The 24,663-nt window shown below is 43.5% G+C and overlaps 1 protein-coding gene across 5 annotated transcripts in view; it reads right to left on the bottom strand.

Annotated features, from left to right (window-relative positions):
• Positions 1 to 24,663, bottom strand: part of MYOF (myoferlin) — a 591,005-nt gene that overhangs the window by 151,568 nt on the left and 414,774 nt on the right. For all 5 annotated transcript variants that reach the window (XM_085606131.1, XM_085606127.1, XM_085606128.1 and 2 more), the window contains 6 exons: positions 18,820 to 18,897; positions 9,268 to 9,449; positions 9,019 to 9,177; positions 8,809 to 8,904; positions 6,735 to 6,896; positions 6,373 to 6,538 (listed from right to left, as the gene is read on the bottom strand). In XM_085606131.1, coding sequence (XP_085462257.1) covers positions 6,373 to 6,538; positions 6,735 to 6,896; positions 8,809 to 8,904; positions 9,019 to 9,177; positions 9,268 to 9,449; positions 18,820 to 18,897 — 843 coding nt within the window. The remainder of the gene's footprint in view (positions 1 to 6,372; positions 6,539 to 6,734; positions 6,897 to 8,808; positions 8,905 to 9,018; positions 9,178 to 9,267; positions 9,450 to 18,819; positions 18,898 to 24,663) is intronic.

The raw sequence follows: 24,663 nt of genomic DNA, 5'->3' as shown, positions 1-24,663 counted from the left end.
GACCACACCACACAGAGATAACCAAGTACTAGAAAAGGGTATTAGTATATAGGAAGAATTGGCGCTCGGCAAATTTGCGTATTGAGTATGTGAATGTACAAGTGAATACGGTGCTAAACAGGAAGGGGAAACCCTTATAGCCCCCTTAATGTGTGTAGGGAAGACCCTACAACAAAACAATTTTCAAGCAATCCTGTGCACACAAGTTAAAAGTCAGTAAAGACAACAGTAGGAACAACGAAATATACACAATTATTAAGATGAAACAGATTTTTTTTTAATCCTTAGAGAAGCGTAACCAGCCGACACGTGTTTCGTCGGGGAAAGATGAACCCACGACTCTTCAGAGCTGACAGAAGTTGCATGAACGTGGTGGTTGCCCACAGCCGGTGATAATTCCAACCCGGCTGGGTACACGAATCACAAGTGGAAAAGAAAGGAGGGATGAATCAGTCAAGGTTACGACATGAAGGGTAATCTTAATTATCCACACAACAAAAAATAGTGCCGCTAGTAAAGAGTGTGAACGGATCCAGGAAATGTTATGTTTAGTAAGTATAAGTGTGATACACGTGTAGTGGTAATCGATTGAAGCGAAGAGACCAGACACGAGTGTGTGTCCGAGGTCTCGTTTGACAGAGCAGCAACTCGTGCGTCCTAGCGGCGCCCGAGTCGGCAAAAAATGTTTGCCCGACGAAACACGTGTCGGCTGAGAACACCACACAGAGAGCTCTGTAATGCATGTCATTGCATCATGAACTTTATTAACCACACCCAAACGATTAAATCATTGTCCTACGGAGTCCATTAGGGACTGTAAGTGTCCTGCTATTCATACTCGAGACACCACATAAATAAGATAATTATAACAAATACATGACAATAAAATCCAGTAATCATCCTTCTAATTAAAAGACCATTTCATTTAACGCAAAGCATTTTTAATAAAATAACTGACACTATCACAAACTCCAAATACAATGAAGCCACTCTACATTTGATCAGTCACAACCCCCTTTGTATTGGGAATAAAAAATAATATATATTTTTTTTTTTGCAGAGTTTTATATAGCGCGAACATGTCCCGAATCCAATCAGGTATCAGAGCGCTTTACATAGCACCAGTTACGTTACATTAGGACACACATTCATTCTTTGTAAGGCATGGGGAGATTAAGTGATTTGCCCAGAATAGCAGGTTGTACAGCGTCATTACCGAGACTCGAACCCAGTTCCCTAGGTCCGAGGTCGAGCGCCCTAGCCGTTAGGCCAACTCCTCTCCCCAACTTGGTTGAACATGAGAAAAATCTGCAGGAGAATACAATGTGGAGCATACTCTGCAGCGAGCTTTCATCACACAGGCAGAGAAAAATACATAAGTAGTCATACTGCCCAAGAAAAAAGCAAAACTGCCACCTAATAATCCCTATTCTCAATCTAGGGTCCTAACCCAAGAGCGAAATACAAAATCTAAATACATCTCTAACCCTTGTGAAGTTTGTATTAAGATGTATTCCTTATTCTGTGTTTTAACTAACTCCACCATTTCCTGTTCCCATTGTCTAAGGTCTGTGAGAAAGTGCCATCTTTCTTGCATGATATGCCCCCACTTTTTGCTGAATTGCTGAATGTACTTTGACTGAGTGTGCCCTGGACTCCTGCCAATCAGGTGGCCAGGGCCTATGTTCCTTCCCTAAAAACCTCAAACGCAAATTGGCAAACCCTGGCCACATGTCAGCCCCTGGTAAATGGTACCCTAGGTACCCAGGGCCTTGTGACCAGGGAAGGCCTCTAAGGGCTGCAGCACTCATTGTGCCACCCTTAGAGACCCTGTACCCTAACACACACTGCCCTGGCAGGCTGAGTGTCTGGGTACAAGACAAAACAAAGAGTCGACATGGCACACATCCCTGTGTGCCATGCCCACCACCTACACTGCCCTGGCATACATCAGCCACCCCTCTAGCTGGGTGCCCTATGCCAGTGGTGTGGGCACAGGTGCATGAGCCCTGTGCCCCTACAGTACCCAGGTCCATTACTGGGCACTGTAAGTGCAGTGCTGCCATTTAAGAGTATATGGTGTTGAGAGCTCGTCAAACACGAACTCCACAGCACCATGATGGTAACACTGAAGACTGAGAAGTTTGGTATCAAACTTCTCAGCACATTAAACCCACACTGATGCCAGTGTGGGATTTAATGTAGCAAGCACCCCAGAGGGCATCTTGGAGATGCCCCCTGAAACCTAACCTACAATCCACGTCTGGTTTGGGAGGCTGCCTAGGCTGCCACACAGCAGACATGTTGCTGGACCCCTGGGTAGGAGAGCCCTCGCTCTCCTGGGCCTGCAACAATGCACATCCTGGGCGAGGTGCTAGGTCTCCTCCCCCAGGATGGACAGGGGAAAGCTTCAAAGACATGCCGCCTCTGTGAGCTTCCCCAGGCCACTTGCTGCCCCTACTCTGGCGGGAAGCCTGGCCGGAAACCCCAAATAAGGACAGGGGATGTGCCAGCCTGCCAACCACACCACTTAGGCGAGGTGAAGCACATCTCTGGGCGCTCGCCATCTTGAAGATGGGAGGCCCTGCCCAATCAAGACTAGGCTACTGCCCCCCTCCCACAGGAGAGTGGCAGGATAGGGGGTGTACCCACCCCAGGGCAGGGACCCATTGGTCCCTGCTTTTTACCTACCTGTAACGCCCCTAAATCTAGTATTTAGGGGCACCCTGAACCTTCCTTCCTTAGATTCCAGATTCTGAAAAACAAAGAAGAGCAAGAAGAAAGAAGACCCGCCGTGCAGCTGCTAAGAAGAGAAAGACACCAACTGCTTTGGTCCCAGCCCTACTGGCCTGTCGACCCTTGAACCTGCTCCTGCTACATCCCGGCACCTCTTGTGGCCAGCAACCTCACAAACCCCGGAGGACCTGGCTACCTTTTGGCTCTAAGCACCTGGAACTCCCATGAGTAGAGGCTCTACTCAAAACCTACCTCTAATCCCTGGCAGCAGCCCGGAACCGCGAACCCAGGACACTCTGCACCAGCCAAGCCTGGCCAGTGCCGGAGTGAACAAAGACCACAAGGACGACCCCCACGGCGACTGTGACCCCGAGTCCGGCACCCAAGGACCTACCTCGACACTCCTGAAGAAGCCTGCAGCCTCAGAACAAGGTGCCCCACCAACCGCGATCAACAGAGGGCAAGATTTCCCGACACCAAAAGGAACCCCTGCACGCGGCGCCCCGCGGCCCCCTGTGCCCAATCCCGGGGTACCTACCTATCATCCAACTTACCTCTCGAAGTGGTGGTGGCACCTGAAGATTCCTCATCCCAGAGCTTGCAGTATTTTTCTAAACCGGAGATTTCCCATTGAAATCAATTGAGCGCCCGAGGGCTCAAAAGCACCCTGCACCCAGCCGCCCGAGTGGCCCTGGCAGTGCAACCTCTACACCTACCTACTTCCCCCACATGCCCTGAGTAAGTGACCAGGAGCCCAGCTCCCACAGCCGCGTGGCTTGCTAGTCAGCAGCCACCAACCAAGGCCCCCCCTATCCCTCATAGGATAACATTGGGCCTAACTCTCTCTGCACCCGGCCGCCCTAGAGTCGCTGAGGGTACCTACCTGACCCTGGGGGACCCCTGAGTCTATGCCCAGAACCTCAAGTCTGCCAGTCGAGTACTTACCTTTAATCCGATAACTCTATTTTCTTCATACGGTAACATTGACTGGCTTTTTCCTGAAATTTCTTCCAAGTGTGGAATTTTCAAATCTTAAAATATTCACCAAAAATCAGCCGAGTAACGATAACAAAAATACTCACCTGCTCTTAGGTGAGCTCCCAGTGCTGGATCTTGGTGCCCAGCACTGACTCTGAAAAATACTTACAACTGTACTTGCCAGTAACCCAATTTTCTCCCATAGGAAATCATTGACTGTTTTTCTGTGAAATTTCTTCTGTGTCCACTTCTGCAATCTTTAAATATTCTTTAAAAATCATATAATATCTGAAAACGTAATTACTCACCTGTTTTGGATAAAGGTCCCAGTACCGAGTCTAGGCACCCAGTACTGGATTACAAAAGTAACGAGAACATACTGTACCTGCAACTTACATTTTCTTCCATAGGGAATCATTGACTGTTTTCTTTGAAATATTTTCTAAGTGTCAACTTTTAAAATAGCTAAATATTGTTTAAAAATCATCACAGTAATTAAGTCGACTTTCATCACTTGATTCTAAGTACTGACCCAGGACTGAATCTAGGATCCAGTCCTGGAATTCCAAAAGTAATCCTAAAAGTAATCTGTTGCAAATAACTTGAAATTTCCATTGAGCTCAATGCATTGTTGTGTTTAAAATAGAGTTGCCTATTGCAACCACTTGTAACTGTTTACAAAAGTCAATTGCATATTGAAAAAGTATTTATATAAAGCATATCATTCTGAGAAAGTATATTTTAAATCCAATTGTTGGTTCTAAAATAAAACAAGCATATTTTTTATATATAAACCAATGGCCTAGAGTTCAGTTATTGAGTGTGTGAGACCATTTGTTGACTGAGTGTGTACAACAAATGCTTTACACTGTCCTCTGATACTGCCTTACTGCTGGACCAAGCTACCACTTTAGAGAGTAAGGTTATATCTAACTTTAACCTCTGTCAACCCTGGGGGACTGTGGACTCTGTACACCCTGTACCTATTAAGGAACAGTATATACAGAGCCACTTTCTCACAATATGCAAATGCAGATTAACTACATGAAATTGTTTAAGGCATCTAAAATGTACAGCAGTCTTAAATGGGTGGGGCTAAATATAGGTTTCTAATGGTTATTTTGTTACAAGGAGATCAATTAACAGGCAGAATACTACATTCATGTCAGTTTTATTGGACAGATTTTCCCAGTAATAAGATCAGGGTTTTCCAAAGTCGGTCCTGGAGGGCCGGATTCATGCCAGATTTTTAGCATATTTCCATTTAGATAAATGTAGTTATCTTAAAAATCTGGCATTAATCTGGAACTCCAGGACCAGCATTGGAGAACCCTGAATTCACGGCCTGTTCCAGGGCAGTGCAATCAGTGCCACGGCACCGGGCGCTGACTTTGGAGTGGGTGCTGTGTTTCAATTACAATATGGATTTAAAAAGTATCTGCTGCTGCGTTCCGTGCCTCGAGCAATTTTCAGGCAACCATTAAAAAGTCAAGTATCTAGTGAGTGATAAACCTGCTGCAGAGAGATCTGAGTTTTGTCTAATGGAAGTTTTGACTCCTCAAAGTAGCGGAGAAGGCTAAAATGCCTGCTGCAAGTTACATGTACCATGCAGATCACAGAGTGCATACAATGTAAATAGGTCAGTGCGCTACTGCTTCTGTCACAGTCCCTTTTAGGTCTCGCCTGACCCAGCGCATGCGCTGGTCAGGCGAGACTTTTTGTGAGGGCTCAAAAAAGTGCTACCACTGTAGCCTAGAGCTACAGTGCATGGACGCGCACGCGCCTCACTTTCACGGCCGCTTTGGTGTTCTCCCTGAGCCAGGGTTTTTTTTCCTGTTTATTACTTCTATGTAGTAATGGTGGCACCCGTGCGCCGCCATTACTACAGAGCAGTAATAAACAGAAACAAGCATTGGCATAGCCAATAGGTATCGCTTTTGTGACCTTATAAGTATTTAGTTATGCAACTGTTGCATGGCTAAACACTTATAAGGTCCCAAAGCGAGACCTATTGGCTATGCCAATGCTTGTGTTACTTGCAGTTTATACTTTTAAATCCTAATATAGAACAGTGAGCTATTAACTATCATCAAAGAGCTGCATGCAAACTGCAAGGTATAGAACAGACAGTTATGATTTTTCCCAAAGTCTTTTATTTTCCTAATATTGCAAAATTGGTTCACTTGGGTATAAATAAATTCCTATTAGTAAAGCCAACCCCCAACCATGGTGTTACATTTGAATTTTGATTTTGTGCTTCTCCCAACCAAGCACTTAAACTATACTGTCTATCAGTAGGCATGATTTGTGACTCCTACACCTTGTAGTGCTCTGTCTGATGCAACATTTCCTATAGACTGATTTACACACGCATGGTTCATTGTCTCTGTGTAATGTGTATGTGATGTAAAGTGCTCAGACAGCTTACACTGGTATGAGTGGCACTATAAAACAAAAGAAATGCATGAGAGAGAGTGGTTATGGTGACAAGAGGGGCACTGTTTAAGGGTGGTAGTGAGGGAATCCGTGGAGAAGGAGGTCATTGGGGGGCACCAACCAACATTCTCACACCAGGCGCCACCAGTGCTAAAGCTGGCCCTCCTCAATTAGATCTGGCAGTACGGATACATGATACGAAAACAGGAGCTTCCCAGTTACCTCGCATTTCAGGTGCAATATCTTGTCTGGCATCATAGGGATCACAGCGAAACTTTTCCAGGTCCTCAATTGTGCATTGGCCAACCACCGGCTTCCGCCCAAACTGTCTGTGGTCTACGACTTTAATGATTATTGGGGGTGCATACATTTCATCTTTGGGCAGGAGCTATAAATGTAAAATATTTGTTATTGCACCAATCGGATTTTGCCACAGTCCCAGATTTTCAATTACTGGTTAGTATATGTGGGCATGTAACTGCAGATTTCATTTCATATTCCGGCTAGAGTACTAAAATGGCCGATTTACAAATATGATTCATGCAGTCGCAGTATAGACGCTTTACTACATTCTTATACAGTACCACTTTCATGAAGAGGACAGAGCCAGGGAAGTTTGGTGTTTTCTTGATGTTTTTGATCACTGCAGAATGAACAAGTTCCCCTCCGCATTCCACAACCAAGCTTGGTGATGAAACGGAAGCCAGCTGATAACTTTTCATGTTTCTGATGCCCCACGCAAGAATCTATCAAATCAATTGAAACAAAAACACTTCAGAAGGGAAATATCAAAGGGACATTAAACAGTTTCAATGGCTTTAAAAGATAAAACAAAACCACGCATTAGATGAGAAAATGATAAGTCACAGAAATATTCTTCATTCCAACAAGAGAGCAGAACTACATTCTTAGGATTTTTGTGGGCAGAGTACTTTGTATTTCCAGCATGGAGAAATACATTAGGTTAAAACATTTCAAGAATAAATCTGTATCCTACATGCCAATATTTTAGAAGAGAAAAGTGGGAGATTTAATTTTAAAAAAATCAAATCGGGAGAATGCATTTCCCCCATTGACTTCTATTGGGGCCTGAATCGGGATGCGGTCATGTATGGGGCTTTGCAAATCTGCTGCTGCAGGATCAGATATTAGAAACACAAATGTGCGGGTTTTTTCCTCACCTGTCAGAAGCACGGAGAAAGCGCTATGGCAGGCGGAGAGAGCGTAATGCAAGTGTTTTACAATGACCTGCCGGATTAGGTTACTGGAAGTGAATACTCAGAGTTAAAAAATACCAGTTCCGCTCAGCTGAAGCCCATAGTCACCCCCCTCAATCAGGAGGATCGGCATGCATGATCTGTACACTAGTACAAAATTCAGGATTATATTAGATACAGTGTACTGATGCAGTCCACTGTAGTACGTAGTTCTGTGATAGATTAGACTTGTGCTGGTTGATTTGCAGGCATTTCACCCCACGGCAAATTAGGACTTACTCTTGACAATGGTATTTGCCATAAGCTGTGTGCGGTTATATTTTTTTCCTTTTACAGGGAGTGGTAGGCAGTGGTGGGCCACTGTGCACTTGCCCCTTCCCACCTTTCTACAGTTGCAGAGCTGTTCAATTAGGTGCTGCAGTGAAGGCTGCAAAATATCCATTGGCAATAATGATGTGGCACAGCAACCGCATACCATGCTGCTTCCCTGTTGGCTGACTTCACTTTGCCCATTAATCACATCATCCACAGGGAAGAGGAGCATTAAGGTCCGCTTGAATTATCACACGCTCCCACGCCTGGCACAAAACCTGGTGACCACCCATAAACTGAGACAGCCAAGAAACATTTACTACAGCTCACTTTACACAGGATAATGCGGCACTAGCAAGCAAATAGGACTGATTACAAGTGGGCAGTCAATGATGCTAGGGATCTGTTAGAATTGTAATCCCTCTTGAATTACTGTGTGAATGGGCTAGTGGTTGGGTTCATAAAGAGCAATGTACAAGGGGTTTATGACCCTGCCACAAGTCTATAGGGGGATTGTCAGTGAGCAAATCACTAACAGAGGAGCATCCAGGTAGGAAAATAGCATGTACATAAAAGATTATCCAAGTATCACCAAAGATCAGTGAAGTGGTTAGAGAATATCCTGTACCATATCTAATGTGTTGTGCAATTGACCCCAACTGATGAACATGTACATGTCCCAATGAGAGCCCTTTCTATTGGTATGAGAGTCATCATGCAATTTCATGATTTCTGTGTCATAAGGGGTTATTGGGTGTTAAAGGGTTCTGGGATAAAGTGCCAGAGACTTTCTATAAATACACAAGGATACGCAGTTACCTCTGTAACTTTGCTTGCAGGCCGCCAGGAGGATAGTTATGTTGCAAAATAGAAAGAAATTGGACTCAGTAGAGACTTTATTTGAAGGCTTTCAGGTGCAAGCAGCACATTCAGCTTATGTGCAATTTATTACTGGAACATCGCAAGCCACAAAGTATGCCATGCTTGTGAGGAACCTGAAGATCATTTCCCACTTAGACATTTTAGGAATGTGTTAGGGTCAAATTTCCATCACTCCGTCTGAATCCACAGTAGACATTAATAGTCATATTTGTAAAAGTTAGATATTGTAGACAGTGTTGGCACTTACCTCAATAGCAGTCAACTGAACCACTGGCCGAATACCCTGAGGCACCATAAAAAGAGCTCCTCTTTTAGATGGCAGAATTGGCAGATTAGCCCCACCCTAAAGATAACAAAATGGTGGTCAATTGTAGGGCTGTATCACAGAGCAATTTATAACAAATAATATTTCTAGGTTTAGTAAGTTAAATATCTTCAAAAATGTTATAGTATAAACCTTCTGTCGAAGTATAAGCTCAGCTGCAGCAAGGATCTCTCCACAGGGTTTATTTCCACTTATTACTGGATACCAGAGAAGTCTAGGGGAAAAATCTATTCCTGAATCAAGCTTTACTGTGGGAGTGAAAGTACTTCGTCCCATAAATTCATCCTTTCCCTAGATAAAAAAAGGAACAAAAATAAGGTAACTAGCAAAAGTGTTCCATCAAATACTTGAACGATGAGTTTTATAACAGCATTCACGTACCACTTGATCACTGTCGAAAATTTCAATAACAACGTTTGGGGGATTTTGCATCACAGTTTTAGGGTCTCCAAACACTTCCACTTCATCAAATATTATAGTTTGGTCCCAGGTTGGATTCAGAGTTGATCGAACAATTTCTGATGTTTTACTTCGATGGAGAAAGGACACATGAGCATATGGATCTACAAGATGAAAAATCAGTTTATAATGAGAAAGGTTTGAATATCTAATTTTCCTTATATAATGCTTTCAAGAGTTTCGAGGTTGAACCTTTCCTTGACAAATGCAAATGTACTAAACAATATTCGAGAATAATTTAATTTAAAACTATTCACTAGTTTCATGTACACAACCTTCCACATGATACATCACTTTTCATAACAGCCTCATAAAAGGAGGTTGAGAACCTATAAAGACCACATTGTCCTACCATGCTGTCCTCCACGTTTTCATGCAACAAAATGAATTTCAAAGAGTTGATCAATTTCTGGTATGAACAACTAACAGTCCAAATGAAACTTTTAGGAGTCAATGTGAGACGCGGAACTAAGCCCTGTGCGATGAGTGTGCCAGATCTAGTCTCGATTACAGCACATTAAAACACATATCTGAACTCTACACATGTGCAATGTGTACGAAAACTGTGCAAACATTAGGCCAGAATGAGAAAAAATAAATAAATCAATATGTGATGATCTGAGGAGTCTCATAGTTATGCCTTTGTATACTACTACTCACATGCCCATTCCCTGGTGCTCTTGCACCCGACTGCCCATGAGGAGCAAAACACATTTGTGCTTTAGCCAGAATGATGAAATGGTGGGTCACTGTGTGATTGGATTGAGAAATGGGATCAAGAATAAACTGCTTAACAAGTAGAAATTGTTAGACCTGGCATCTTGGCGTGAGTCTCCCTTCCACTTTTTTGTCGCTGTGCCTCATGTGTTTTACTGGTGTTGGCTGCTCAGAGCACTGTGCCACTGCCAACCAGTGCCACAGTGCAAGTGCTCCCTATTTAAAATGTATATGTTGGTTGGATTCCATGATTGGCTTATTTGGTTTACTGTCAGACCCCAGTAAAGTGCACCAGGAGTGCCAGGGCTTGTAAATACAAATGCTGCTGGTGGGCTTGCAGCACTGGTTGTGCCACCCACAAAAGCAGCCTGGTAAAATGTATCTAAGGTCTGCCATTGCAGAACCTGCGTGCAGTCTGGTACTGTCATGCTGACTGGGTAAGTGCACACACTTGCCAGTCCCTAAACATTCCCTTAACTTCATATCAGTAACCCCTATGGTAGGCCCAAGGGCAGGGTGCATTGTAAGCATTAGGTAGGACAAGCCCTGATGTGTGTGGCATGTCCTAATAGTGAGTTACAGCCATTTTCGTTTTTCACTATTGTAAGACTACCTGTTCTCCATAGGCCAGAATGGGCTGTTAGAATTGTTACATCCTATGATCCTAACAGACCCAGGGAACATGGTAGAAATTCGAGTTTAGTATGCCTGAACTCAGAATGATAAAATACATCTTTTAGTAAAGTTTATTTTAATATTCTGTGTTTGCAAATACCACTTTTAGAAAGTTGGTATTTGCTTGCCTGACCATTTCAGCCCGCCTCTGCTATGAGGTGTATCTGCCTGTCTGGTTGTGTGAGTGACAGGGCTGGGGAAACCCAGAGGGGCAGGGCTAGGTAGCCTGGTGGTTAATAGGAAGATTGGCAGTCAGATGGGTGGGAGGAGTACACCTGGGCTCTGAATAGGGTTGTGCTCGGCTACCACAATGCTGGCTCCACCTCCTGCGGAGCGGCTGATGTCTCTGCCCTGCACCCTGAGTAGAAAGGCAGAGTCATGTCAACAGAGTGCTCAAGAACTGGTTTGGACAGGGCAAAGGCCCCTCTACCCCAAAGGAACAAAGGAATTAGGGGTATAAGTATTGGGACCCTGCTCCCAAGAAATCAGATCGTGCTGAAACAAGAAGAACCTCTGCCAGAGGAGAACGAACTGGGAAAGCTGTAGGAGGAGTACTGTCCCTGACCTGGGGGATTGGCCTGCAGTGGTTGCCTTGCTGCTGAAGGAGAGGAGAAAGACTACTAAATACTTTGCTTCAACTTGTGCTTTAAAAAGATCTCCAAGGGCTTGAACTGAGCTTGCCCCCTGAACGAAGTCCCAGGACCAGTGGACTTCACCCCCAGCTCCCCAGAGTCTTTTTGGAAGTGCCTGCTGCTGTTGTTGGGCTTTCTGAGGGACTGCGTGTCGCAAGGAGCTGGAAGCGCGACGCAAGGAAGAGAAGCGTGCCGCTGTCGGAGCTGTTGCCGTCGCATCTCGCAGAGAGTGTCGCCGCTGCAGCATCGCATCGAGCGGAAGCGCATCGCATCATTCCGGAAGTGTCTCAACGCCGAAGAAGCGTGTCGCCATCGCAGCCATCATAGCGGTCGCATTGCACCGCATCAAGAGGAGAGTCTCGCCATCGCAGCCATCGTAGTTGACGCATTGCACCGCATCCAGAAAAGCGCCTCGCATCCACGGAGAAGCGTGCCGCCGTCGGAGCCGCTGTCGTCGCATCTCGCAGAAGGGGTGTCGCTGCTGCAGCATCGCATGGAGCGGAAGAGTCTTGCAACGTCGGAGAAGAGTGCCGCTGCCAAGGCCGCTGTCGTCGCATCTCGTCAAGGGTGACGCCGCTGTAGCTGACGCATGGAGTCGAGCCTTCTCGCAACATCGGAGAAGCGTAACACATCTGTTATGTTATGATATTATAACTTCTAGAGCGCACGATTACCTTTCGGTGTCCTGGCGCTAAGCATTGATAACCTGCGCTAACAAGAAACTAAAACTGAGAGAAGAACCATGTTTTGAGACTTTTCCTAAAGAACCTGAAATCCGAGGAGTTTTAGCACAAAAAGGAGTCCATTCCAGATATTAGACGCACTGTAAACAAAACTTCTACCTCCCCAGTTTACTTTTTTAAAACAAGGTGTTTTCACTAGCTTCGACCCAGTAGATCTAAGAGTTCTACAGGGAATGTACCAGAAGAACTTATTCTTTAGAAACTCAGGACCTGTCCCATTCAAAGCTCTAAACACTATGCACAAGGCCTTGAAGCGAGCTCTCAAGTGGACAGGGAGCCAATGCAGCTTCTTAAGTTCGCCTTTGACTGACACAGTCCTGGGAGTCCGGGTCAACAGTCTGGCCGCAGCATTTTGAATAACCTGCAGCCTATTTTGATGTTGTACTTGCATATTAAAATAAAGACTGTTACAGTAGTCAAGGCGTGATAATATAAGTGCAGTCACCACCGTTCTGACACCCCTCAGATAGATATGACCTGATTTTTCTGATCATTCTAAGTACCATAGAACATCCCAACGTCACCTTGCTCACCTGGTCGCCCATGTTGAGTTTGTCATCTACCACCACACCCAGGTTTTTAGCGTTCCTGCATGGTGTAGGGCAGAGACCAAGCATGTCAGGCCACCAGTCAGGTGTTCACATCAGAGGATTGTAACCGAATCTCAGAACCTCTGTTTTAGCTGAATTTAGCTTAAGGCAATTTGCCGACATCCACCTAGAAATGGATCCCATGCAATCTGAGAAACGTACGCCTGTTTCCTTTTCAGCTCCCTCCGTCACAGACAACACAATTTGTGTGTCGTCTGCGTAGGAGGTGAGCTGAAACCCAAACGATCTAATAATACCAGCCAGGGGTGCCACATAGATATTAAAAAGTGTAGGGCTAAGAGATGAGCCCTGCGGCACCCCACATGGCAAGGAAAAAGTTTCAGAAGTATCGCCATTTAGTCCAACTATTTGTGATCTATCCTTAAGAAAGGAGTAGAGCAAATTCCATGCTCGTCCTCCTATCCCGATCTCTGATAACCGATTGAGCAATACCTTGCGGTGAACGGTATCAAAGGCCGCGGCTAGGTCTAAAAGGATCAGCATCGCGTTCCCTCCCTTGTCCATCACCTCTCTGATCTCCTCGGTGGACTTGAGAAGCGCCAGCTCAGTACTGTGATGGGCTCTAAAGCCATATTGAGTGTGTTCCAACGAGTTATTTGCCTGAAGAAAATCACTAAGTTGTCTATTAATAGCTTTTTCTAGCATTTTGGCTGGTAGGGGAAGTCTGGAGATAGGACAGTAGTTAGTTGGATCCTTAGGGTCCAGACTGTTTTTTTAATAGAGGAAGCACTGAGGCTTTTTTTCCAAGAGCTAGGAACGGTTCCCAAAAGAAATATGTCATTAAACAGAGGTGTCAGAGCCCTACAGGTAATATCTGCAATCTGCTTAATAATGCATGTAGGACAAGGATCACTAGGGTACCTAATTTTATATTATTCATAAGTTTCACAGTGTCCTCTATATCCAAAGGAGAAAAATGATCCAAAGTGCTAACCGGCGGAAGAGAATAATTCTTCCGCCATAGTCTTTCGGCCTGTTTACATAGTAATTTCTTTTCCCTAAGCTCTCCTGAATACCAAGGAGCAGTGGGTGAGGCCCTTTTCGGTATCCATGTTTTGGGAGGTGCTAATTTGAGACACACATCACTTATCCAGCTGTTGTACAAACATGATGCTGTTTTGGGGTCATGTGAAGCTGTGTACATTGAATCAATAAGGGAGGATTCCAGATGTTTGACATCTATTTTATCCCAGGCCCTGGTCGTGATATGCTTTATGTTTGGAGTCAATATGACCTCTCCTAGCACACTTAAGTTCGAAAGTAACTAAGAAGTGGTCAGACCAGATAATCGGGAGGAAGGAGATATTGCCTAAATCACAATTATTAGAAAATATCCCATCTAGGGTATGTCCTTTCGTATGAGTAGGGGAGGAGACCAGTTGTTCAAGGCCTCCTAGAGCCATAATATTATTAAGTCTGGCTGTATCCGGGTCTTCCGATTTTTCCAAATGAAAATTGAAGTCTCCAAGCACAACAAATGTTTGTTGGCTCAATCCTTCTTCTAAAATCATACTCAACGAGTTCAAAAAATCATTCTTCCCTCCAGGAGGACAATAAATTAAAATCCCTTTAAAAGGCTTATAGAGAGCTGAAAAAATCTTAAAAGACAGAGCCTCACATCCTTGATCGTAAACAGGTAGGAAATGTGGGGTCAGTGAGTCATGATACATCACCGCAAGCCCTCCACCCCTTTTATGAGTTTGGTCCAGGGAATAACAGTGGAAGCCAAATGGAGTGGCTTTCACCAAGTCTGGACCCGAAGTGCTGTCCCAACCATGTCTCTGTAATAAATGCCAATTTGATGATGTTGTCCTCCAAAAGAAGAGCACATTCCACCGAATGCTTTACTAGCGATCTAGCAATAAAAAGGATACATTTCAAATGAGTGTCCCTTCCATTGTCCTTGTCCCAGACCTGAGTGGTTTCCCTTTGTTTGATAGGAAGGTTAAGCAACGTTGGTAACGGGGTCAAACACTCCTTACATATTAAGTAATCTGCTCTGTCTACAACATTATTACTTTCGTAGAGAGTGCCCGGAGACAATTTAGGACTATGTGAGCCTTTGTCTACATGATTCCACATATGCATTTCCTTACCAGAGTAGACATATCTTCTAGCCGGTATAGGAAGGCCAGGGGGACTGGCCCTGTGCCCGGCCCGAGCGCGGACGGGCGCAGACAGGCTTGCCTTAGGCACACCTCCGGCGCGCCCGCTGTGCGGGCGCGTCAGCATGCTTCTAAATAAGCCCCCCTGAACCACTAGACCGCTAACCGGCGGAAGTGGTGTCGTCCTCGCCGGAAGCGAGGCTCCGAAAGTGCAAAGTGCCAACAACTCCTATCAAGTTAAACCTTAAAAAGGTGGGTTAAAAACCATTGCGTTTTTTTAAAATAAATAAGAGCAGTATTCACCAGAGTTTCAAAGTTCTAAGTAGCGCCACCAGCGAGCATTTCAACACAGCTTCGCTAGGTGGTCAAATGCCTGGAAGATCCAGTCTTTATTTCTTTTGCACCAAGAACTTCAACGCATCTGCATCGCTGCAAGACTTTCGTTGCCCTGCGTGTCGCATTTAAGGTACATTGACTTAAAGTGTCGCATTTAAGAACTTAAGAGAAACTAAGCAATCTTCTACCAACTAAGCAACTGTATTGTGTATTTTTAATCGTTTAATGGTCTTGTGATAATCCTATATAAAGAATCCTTATTTTTAATATAAATACCTGTGTGGTGTACATTTGTAGTGTTGTCACTTGGTTACTGTATGTGTTCACCAATGCTTAACCTATAACGCTCTGAGATAAGCCTTGTCTGCTCGCGCCAAGCTACCTAGAGGGTGAGCAGGGGTTGTTTTAGTAGTGTAACCCCTTACCCTGACTAGAGGAAAGGTTCCCTGCTTGTCACAAGTACCTACCTGTGCCAACTAGAGAACCCGGATTCTAACAGAAATTATTTATTTACCTGCTATAAATGGGCAGACACTGTACTGAGTCTATCAGCACTTCTCAGTAGCAAGCAGGTACTGGTATAGAGAGTGCAACACACTAACCATGGGAAGTCCCGGGGAGGGAACTAGAGGAACGGGGTATTCAGGGTGAGCTGGCCTCCAACCTTAACCTTACCATGTATACACAAAAGAAGCTACCCTGAATGAAATAAACCAGGGGGTTTTCTAGGTACTTGGTAGAGTACCAGGCATCTCACAAAAAGCAAACAGTGGTTGGGGCCAGTGTTTAGTTATTCCATTGAGGATCTGCCAATTCTTCCGTACGATGTTCTGGACCTTATTTGATATGTGGGTGTACATAGTAACGCACACTAGTCTGTTGTCCTTCTTTTCTTGGTTCTTAAGCAGTGCCTCTCAGTTGTTATTTCCCACTCTTATTCTTGCCTTCTTGATTCATTTTCTTGGGTAGTGATAAGTTATCAATTTGTTACCAGTGTCTCAGCTTGTTCATCAAATGTTGCAAGGGAAGAGCAATTTATGAATTTTAAGGAACTGTCACACCAGAAGGTTTTGCAGGGGGGATTTCGGGTGGAAGCTTTCAAAAAGGAGGAGGCTGTTCCTAGCCATTGTCTTATTGTGGACCGTAGTTGTAATGCCTTCCTGGTTCATTGTTATTCCCAAACCCAGAAAAACTGCCTGTTCTTTGATGATTGGGTGCGTGAACTTATTCCCCCATTCTTCATTTTTAATACCAAGTAGTTGCCTGTCTAAATAAATGTATTTTGGCATTTACATTGGTTTTTAAAGAATCACTCACTTTCACGGGCCCCCACTTAGATTTGGAAGTGCCTCCCTGTCTCCGGGTGTAGGCCCGCTCTCTACCAAACGAAGTTTATAGAGAGCGAGGACTGCCAATGATGAAGCATGACTCCTGGTGGTGTGTGAGGACAGTCCTTCACTTTTTGTGAGATGCCCGGTACTTTACCAAGTACCTAGAAAACCCCCCAGTTTATTTCATTCTGGGTAGCTTCTTTTGTGTATACACTGGTATAAAGAGCACATGCCCCTTCTAGATTTTCTGTTAAAGCAATGCTTACCTATAACCGCAGCACCGCAGCTTGGGGCTATTACTGATTTACATGCTGTATATTAGTCAGCCATCTAGGTATGTTATGTTATAGCAATTTGTTAAGTGCACATCTACCCTGAGGTGTCTAGAGGCTGGGTCTGGAAAAGCATGATCAACTAGGTATATTGTTTTGGGCCTAGAACATTCCAGCTTGTGGGCTCCAGATGAAGCTGACTGTAATCACACATTAGTCCGCTGTGTGACCACAATTTTTAGACTTATCTTTTTGCATTAATGGAAATGAGTGCGATTGATTAAACCCAATTTTATATTTGGAATTTCATCTTAACTTTTGTTTCTTGTACTCTTGTTCTCTGTTCCACCTCTCCTGGAAGGTGAGAGGAGCACAAGTGAATGTAGAATAGCCCAAAGCTGCAAGACTAGATGACTTGTTTCTTTTGTAAATCTATGCTAAATTCCAACGGTGTTCATCTGTAATTAATAAGTTCTCCCTTCACTTGCCGCCAAAAAGTAGGGCAAGGCAAGCATACAGGAGCAAATAAATGATTTTACATTACTTGCCGCACTGTCACTGCTTTTCATGAATGTGTACACACACATAGTGTTTAGTTAACATATGCATTGATGTCCACATTGCTACTGCACAAAGTATGCTAGTAAAATATTACTTAGAAAAGCTCATGTGTGACCATTATTTCCATTAGACTGTGCCCCAGACTTAATTAAAAGTCAGCTGAGCTGTAAGAATCACATAAAATATTCCTTACTCAAAACTCGAGACAATAGGGTTCGTATTGTAGCTCGGCAAAACCAAATGTAAGTATTGTAAATTACAGGATGAAAATCCACCACCCACCCCTATATGGCATGCTTCATTACTGGGCCCCTCCTGGCACCAGTCTTAGTGTTCCTGGGGCGAGCTATTACCTTTATGTAGGGGAGCTCATGAGGTTTTTCAGAGGGTGGTTTCACGATGCGTGCTTTAAGGACAGCACTTGTGGGTATTGATGAGGGACTTTAATTAAGAGGGTATAAGGTAAAACTACCTATTGGTGAAAAAAGATACATTTATTATATTCTCAATGGTGGTTTTAAAAGAGGACAGGGATCAATTCAACCCACTTAGAGAGGCCACCATCTTTCTGGCCAGCAGGCACTCTCAATAGAGGTGTATGGGCATTCGTCAAGACAGAGTAGCCTTCTCTGCTATCAAGACACATCCTGTTCACTCTGTTACTGGTTGCCTGGATAGGCGAGAATTTATGTCAAAATGTCCACACACTTAGAAATGAAAGGAGGAACTACAAGGTGCAAAGAAGGGCTTGTCAAACCGGACTTAAATCCCATAATTAATATCAGGCCATAAAAATGTACTTAATCAGTGAAGGGAAGGCCACCATTGTTGCCCTCTAACATACCTTTACAAATGGAGAACTCCATTGATAACTAACCAAATCATGTAACGAAGAGTAGCTTTAACATACAGTTTGATGCAAAAGGGTCGGGAAGCGACAAATACAGTAATCACAAATGCCATTTTTTCAAGATTAACCTTGGTTTTATTTTTTATTTCAATACAAAATATCTAATGGTTTCAAGAAACTCTGCACTGAATAGGATCTACAATCGGGGCCTTCCCTATCCCACATAAAACCTAGAGAATAAGGATCAGCATGAACACATTAACACTGAATAGTAAGTATATTCCTATCATCATTTTTTAAATTTCTGGTGCAGCATTAGGCATCTATTTGTTTTATTTCACCGCAACATCATGATGATTCAACTAGGGAGGAGATGTGGCATAATGACCCAAGCTTCCGGCTTTGAAACCTAGAGATCCTGGATCGAATCCCAGCCTTGACATTAGACTTGACATTGTGCAATTCTCAGCAAATCACACTCTCTGTGTGCTTAAATATGTGTCAAATGTATGTGTGTAATCCTCACTTGATATACACAGTCTTGTAGATTGTTTCCCGATGCCTCATGTAATGTACAGTGCTCATTGCTTCACAGCTAGGTTTGCTAGGTTTGTGTTATACAAATATTAAAGTATACATACCTGAAAAGCTATCTTTGTCCAGGGCTGTAAGACCCCTTGCTTGGTACAAGTAGCAGCGAAGGTGATAACTGAACATCTCTAGAAGAGTAACAAACAGGTACATAGGGGAAATGATTGAGTTTGCAAAACAACCAACTAAGTCCACATTTATTCCTGTCATAGGAAGCAAACGCAAAGTTACAGCTTGCAAATCTAACGTCCAGAGACACCGTTTATTCAAAATGTATTATCAATTTCTAAAGTAGTATGTTATAAACAGTAAAAGCAGCAAAATCACAATGGCTGCCTGAATCGCTATTTTGATGCTATTTTTCATTTTTCCCCAAACTATTCTTTTCAGATTAGCCGGTGTTCTGCCCTCTCACAGTCAACATCACCATTACAGTTACACTGATCAGGTTGGGTACTTTATCATAGCTCCCTATACAGAGGTACTTTAGATTGTGTGCAGCCCATTTTAACTACTTCATTAAGTCACGTCACATAGCTATCTTCTTTGTATGAATTAGGCGTCAATGTTAAATTGTTACCGAAACTGGTCTACCTGTTTAGGGTACAGGACTTACTCGGGAATTAACAGATTTCTGAGTCTGGTTTAAATTTAGCAAAACCACTAATGTGAGGTTGGTGTGCATGTTTGAAATGCATAGGAATGTCTGAGACTAATGTTTCACAGAGTAGATGGTAAAAAAAGCATTGACTCATTAAAATTGGTCTTATCTGTGGTGGGTAGGGGAAAGTATGCTTCTAGTTCGGTCTTCTAAATTGCAGTGCTTGTACTTTAAGTAATGGGTGCTAATCGACAACATCCTGGCATTTATGGTATGTGCTTTTATGTTGAAAACTCAATAAAGAACAATTTTAAAAAGGAATAGAAGGTAGTTTAGGTATGGTAGGTTGATATTGTACATCGGCATGGTACATTTAGTATGGTTGGTATGATGCAACAATTTTAGTTGATAGTTTCAAGTTTGCCCCATCAAAACATTTTCTAGACATCTTGGTTAAAAATCGAAGCATTCTTAATGACAAGCAGAAGCATGTACTCATTCATAAAGCATACAGTTTGCTTATAGACTAGTTGTTTGTTCTATTTGATGAGATCACTTGCATAGCAGCAATGCTGCTTACGTTTTCCGAGTGCATGTGTCAAATTAGAGCTAGGAACAAAGAGGTTGCACTAGATAAGTTTCCCAAGCTATCTACCAAACTCAATGAAGGGGCTACTTTGTGCTTATCAGAAGACCTCACGCTGGTGGGGCAGGAACATCATGCCTTTGCCCTAGGATCCTGTGAGAAAGTGGGTTGTTGGTTCAGGCGGGTGTGAGCCCTTCTCAAACTGCAGCCACAATTCTTGTCAGGGTGAACCACAAAGTCACTAAATCAACCTGTGCTTAACCCACTGGCAACTTGGCCCAAAAGCAGCCAGGTTTAACTTAAAAGCAATGTGTAAAGTAGTTATGCAGTATTTAAACCATATTAAAGTGAAAACATAACACAAGAAAAATTCCACACTAATGTAGAAAAAGAGGAGAATGTAACACATAATTTGAACCTAAACAACAAAAATCCAATCAGTAGGACCAGAATTATGCAGTTTCAAAGGTTTAAGGCAAGCATTGTGCTTAAGAGCACATAGCGCCACTCAATGTTATCTGGTCATGCGAGACTGGGTGAAAGCCACAAGTTCAGGCTGACCATGGTGGAGCAGGGCCCGGATACAGGGACCAGGTTAGTCCTGCTGAAAAAGTTACCTTCTAAAGTCCAGCACAAAAGGAGTATGTTACTTACCCTGTAAGCGTCTATTTGTAATGTGTAGTGCCGTAGATTCATATGCTTAGCATCATCCTGCCATCAAGTGTTGGGCTCAGATGATTACAAGTTGTTTTTCTTTGAAGAGTCTTCAAGTCATGGGGTATAGTGACTTCTCCTCCGGTGTGCATTGCACATGTTGCTTGGCTCCTTTGTTAGATTATGTTTGGCTCATCGGGTGAGCATTTGAAAAGAAGCAATAAAGTTACAGAATAAAGAAACATGCGTCTAATTGTGGATGTGTAAATTACAGTACTAAATATATTATGAGCTACTTCAACCAAAAGCTTCCAGGGAGGAGATTAGGTGCATATGAATCTACTGCACTACACACTATGAATAGATGCTTACAGGGTAAGTGACATATTCCATTCGTAGCATGTGTTGGCCGTAGATACATATGCTTAGCATCGAATATAAAGCAGTGCTCCTCTTTACAGTGGGTAGCGATTGATTGGAGTACTTGTTTGAAATAGTGTTAAGTACAGCTTGACCCACTCTTGCTGGTTGATGTGTGAATACATCAACACAGTAGTGTTTCATAAATGTATGTGGGTTATTCCATGTTGCTGCTTTATAGATAATTTCTATAGGGACATTTCCTAGAAAAGCCTAGTGGTTCCTTATTTATGTGTGGAATGCCCTTTTGGCTTTTTGATAACATTTGTGAATGCATCTAACTATCAATCAATCAATTCCTGCTTTGGCTATAGGTGCCCCCCTGGTGAAGTTTGTTAAAAGCAACAAAAGGCTGTTGAAGTTTTCTAAAAGATGTTGTTCTATCAATGTAGAACATGATAGGCCTTTTAACATTTAATGTATGTAGGGTTTGCTCTGCTACTGTGTCTGGGTTAGGAAAGACTGGCAGCTCTATAGTCTGACTTGTATGAAAGGCCAAGATCACTTTTGGTACAAATTTTGGATTAGTAAGAACAACTAATTTGTTTGGGAATATTTTAAAGCAAGGTTCTTGGAGAGTAAGTGCCTGTATTTCACTTATCCTTCTGAGAGAAGTGATCGCCACTATAAAGGCAACTTTCCATATTAGAAACTGGAGTTGACATGAATGAAGAGGTTCAATTGGTGGCCCCATAAGCCTGGTAAAGGCAATGTTTAGGTTCCAGGCTGGGGCTGTAACAGTGGAAGGCGGAATAACTCTTTAGTCCGTCCACGACTGCTTTGATTGCTGGTATTTTAAACAAGGACATATATTGCCTGTTTTGCTTGTAGTTAATAGATGTGGCCAAAGAGGAAGTTTCTCGTGGGACACTAAAGATAGTTGCAGTAGGGTTGTGAACCCTGCCTGTCGTGCCCTTGTTGGAATTTGTGGGAGAGGAGGAAAGTCATAGGCAAATACTACTGACAAATTCATCAAGAGGGCATTGCCCCTAGATTGAGGGTTGGAACACCTGGAGGTGAAGCTCTGGCATTTGGCATTGAGGTGAGTGGCAAACAAGTCTATGTTCAGTGTTCCCCAACTTTTGAAGGAAGAGTAGTAGTGGTACATTGATCTCCCACTCATGTACTTGCTTATGTGTTCTGCTGAGCATATCTGCTAAGTCGGTGTCCACCCCAGGTAGGTATTCTGCTAGGTGGTGAATTTGTGATAAATTGGCCAGTGCCAGATGCGCTCTGATAAGAGGGATAGCTGTGAGGAGTACCCCCTTGTTTTTTAATATAATGCATTGCAGTCATGTTGTCTGTTCCTATTAGTACTACTTTTTGGTGTAGGTGATTGTGAAAAGCTTTGAGGGCTAGCTGAATTGATGATTGAGGTGTAGATGTGTCTGAGCTATTGTCCATAGACAGTGGGATCTTGCATACCTGCTCCCTATCCCTGAAGAGTTGCATCTGTGGTAATGGTGACTTGCAGAATGGGGCTTTGAAGGGCCGGCCTTGCAACAAGTTGATGCTGTTCCTCCACTGCAGAGAGCGTGGAGTCGCTGGCCCAACAAACACTAGATCTTGTAGATGCCCCTCCGCTCAGACATTTGAAGGCATGGGCAAAGTGTGGCTGGCCCAGGGTCAAGCCTTGAAGGTGGGCCCCTTAGAGCCAGCTCTGTTCTGCAGAGTCTTGCCCTGATGACCTTTAATTATTCCTAAACAGATTGTTTTAAATACCTTTTTCCTTTAAATAATTTTCAATATGGGTGATGTCCGAGAGTCTATTACAGACATTTCGCACAGAAACGCTGTGTTTAGGTTTATGCAACATCCATAAAAAAGTTAATTTTAGATTAAAACAGGACCTCACATGAGAATTGGGGCGTTGTCACAGAGATTATCTGCAGTAATATTAATGAGCTGCTGCTGTGCTACAATATGAAAACGCACATCAGTATCCCTAAATATGAGATGTAAACACATTTAGAATTTGGATGAGTGTGCCTGCCCACTGTCAGTGAACTGGCTAAAGAGCTGAAATTAGATCAAGAGTTCAAAGCTGTTTTGAACAGGGGCACCAAACATATGTTTGGCCCAGGGCCCCCCGAAATCCTTAAGATGTCCCTGCCACCACTTGAGATTTCTAGAATGCATTGAAGGGGACGCAGAAACATCATGCCTAAAAACCTCAATGCTACTTTTACTGTGAGTTGATCTTGTGGTTGAATAAGAAATCATGTTTCTATGAACTTTTGCCCTCTTTCTGAACTGGGATATGCTTTGGCTGTAACCAAATTGAGAGTTGCACCTAGGAAAGGCTGAATTAGCAATGGTTGCAGATGAGACTTTTGTATGTTTAGGATAAACCCTGTTCACCTGCTGAGTGTCTTGGAGACAATTGGTGGCTTGGACCTTTGATGAGCCAATCATCTAGATAGAGGAAATCCTATGTTCCTTCCCTTCTGAGATGAGCCACCACTACTGCAAGCCATTTGGTGAAAACCTTTGGAGCTGCAGTGACCCCGAAGGGTAGCACCTTGAACTGATCGTGTTGCCCGTTGATTTGAAAGTGATAGAGAACAGCGCTGTGCTGGATGAATGGCAATATGGAAGTATGCATCCGTGAGGTCTAATGCAGTCATGAAATATCCTTGCTGTAGCAGTGGCATCTCTTGCAGTGTGACCATGTGAAAGTGTTCTGAGAAGATTTAACTGCGAGTGGCCGGAGATCTAGGATGGGCCTTAAGGTTCTGTACTTTTTGGGAATAAGAAAGTAAAGGGAGTGTACTACGTGTCCCCGATGTTGTAAGGATACAATTTCTATTGCCCTATTTTGAAGCAGAGATACCTGTAAAAGGGTAAGATGTTCTTGTGCCATATTGTGTGTTCTTGGTGGTATTGTGGGTGGAGTTTGAGTTCTAAACAATACCTGTTTTTGATTATGGGTACTACCCATTGATCTATGTGATGTCCAGCCAGTGTGGATAGAATCTTTAACCTTCCCCAGACTGGTGTTCTATGTGATTGGGGGAGGAGAATGTGGTCACTGTTTTGGAAGGGTGGGAGTTTTGGTAGTGGTTGCATGGCCTCTACCTCTAATTTTAGAATTTGTTTTATACAAATATCCCATGTACATTGACTCTGATTTAAGCCCTGTTTATGTCCTGTTCCAGAGTCAGTGAGGGAACCCCCTCCTCCTGCACCCCTGTATTGACCCCTACGAAAGGAACCACTGTGTTGATTTGTTTGTAGGGCCCCCATTGCTTTAGCGGTTTCAGTGTCATTAACTTTTCAAGCATTTTACCTGTGACCCAAATAGATTTTGTCCATAAAATGGTAAATTGGGCAGGCGCAGTTGTACATCTGGTTTGAAGCCAGAGACTATGAGCCATGCATGACGTCTGTTAAGGACTCTGGTATTAACCTTGCGGGTGCTTGTGTCTGCAGAGTCTAGGGCACATTGTATAGTTGCATTAGATATAACCCTTCCTTCTTCCAGCAATTGTGTACCACATTGTTGGTATTGATCAGGGAAGTGTTGCAGTAGATCCTGCATTTCATCCCATGTGGCATGATTATATCTAGTGAGTAGTCCCACAGAATTTGCAATACGTATGTGGTTGGGCTCCTTATGCTGCAATGAGTTTA

Source organism: Triturus cristatus, chromosome 1_2 (assembly GCF_964204655.1).
Source record: "Triturus cristatus chromosome 1_2, aTriCri1.1, whole genome shotgun sequence".
NCBI lineage: Eukaryota > Metazoa > Chordata > Amphibia > Caudata > Salamandridae > Triturus > Triturus cristatus.
Note: the sequence above shows the minus strand (reverse complement) of the source record. Positions and strands in the feature narration are given on the sequence as shown.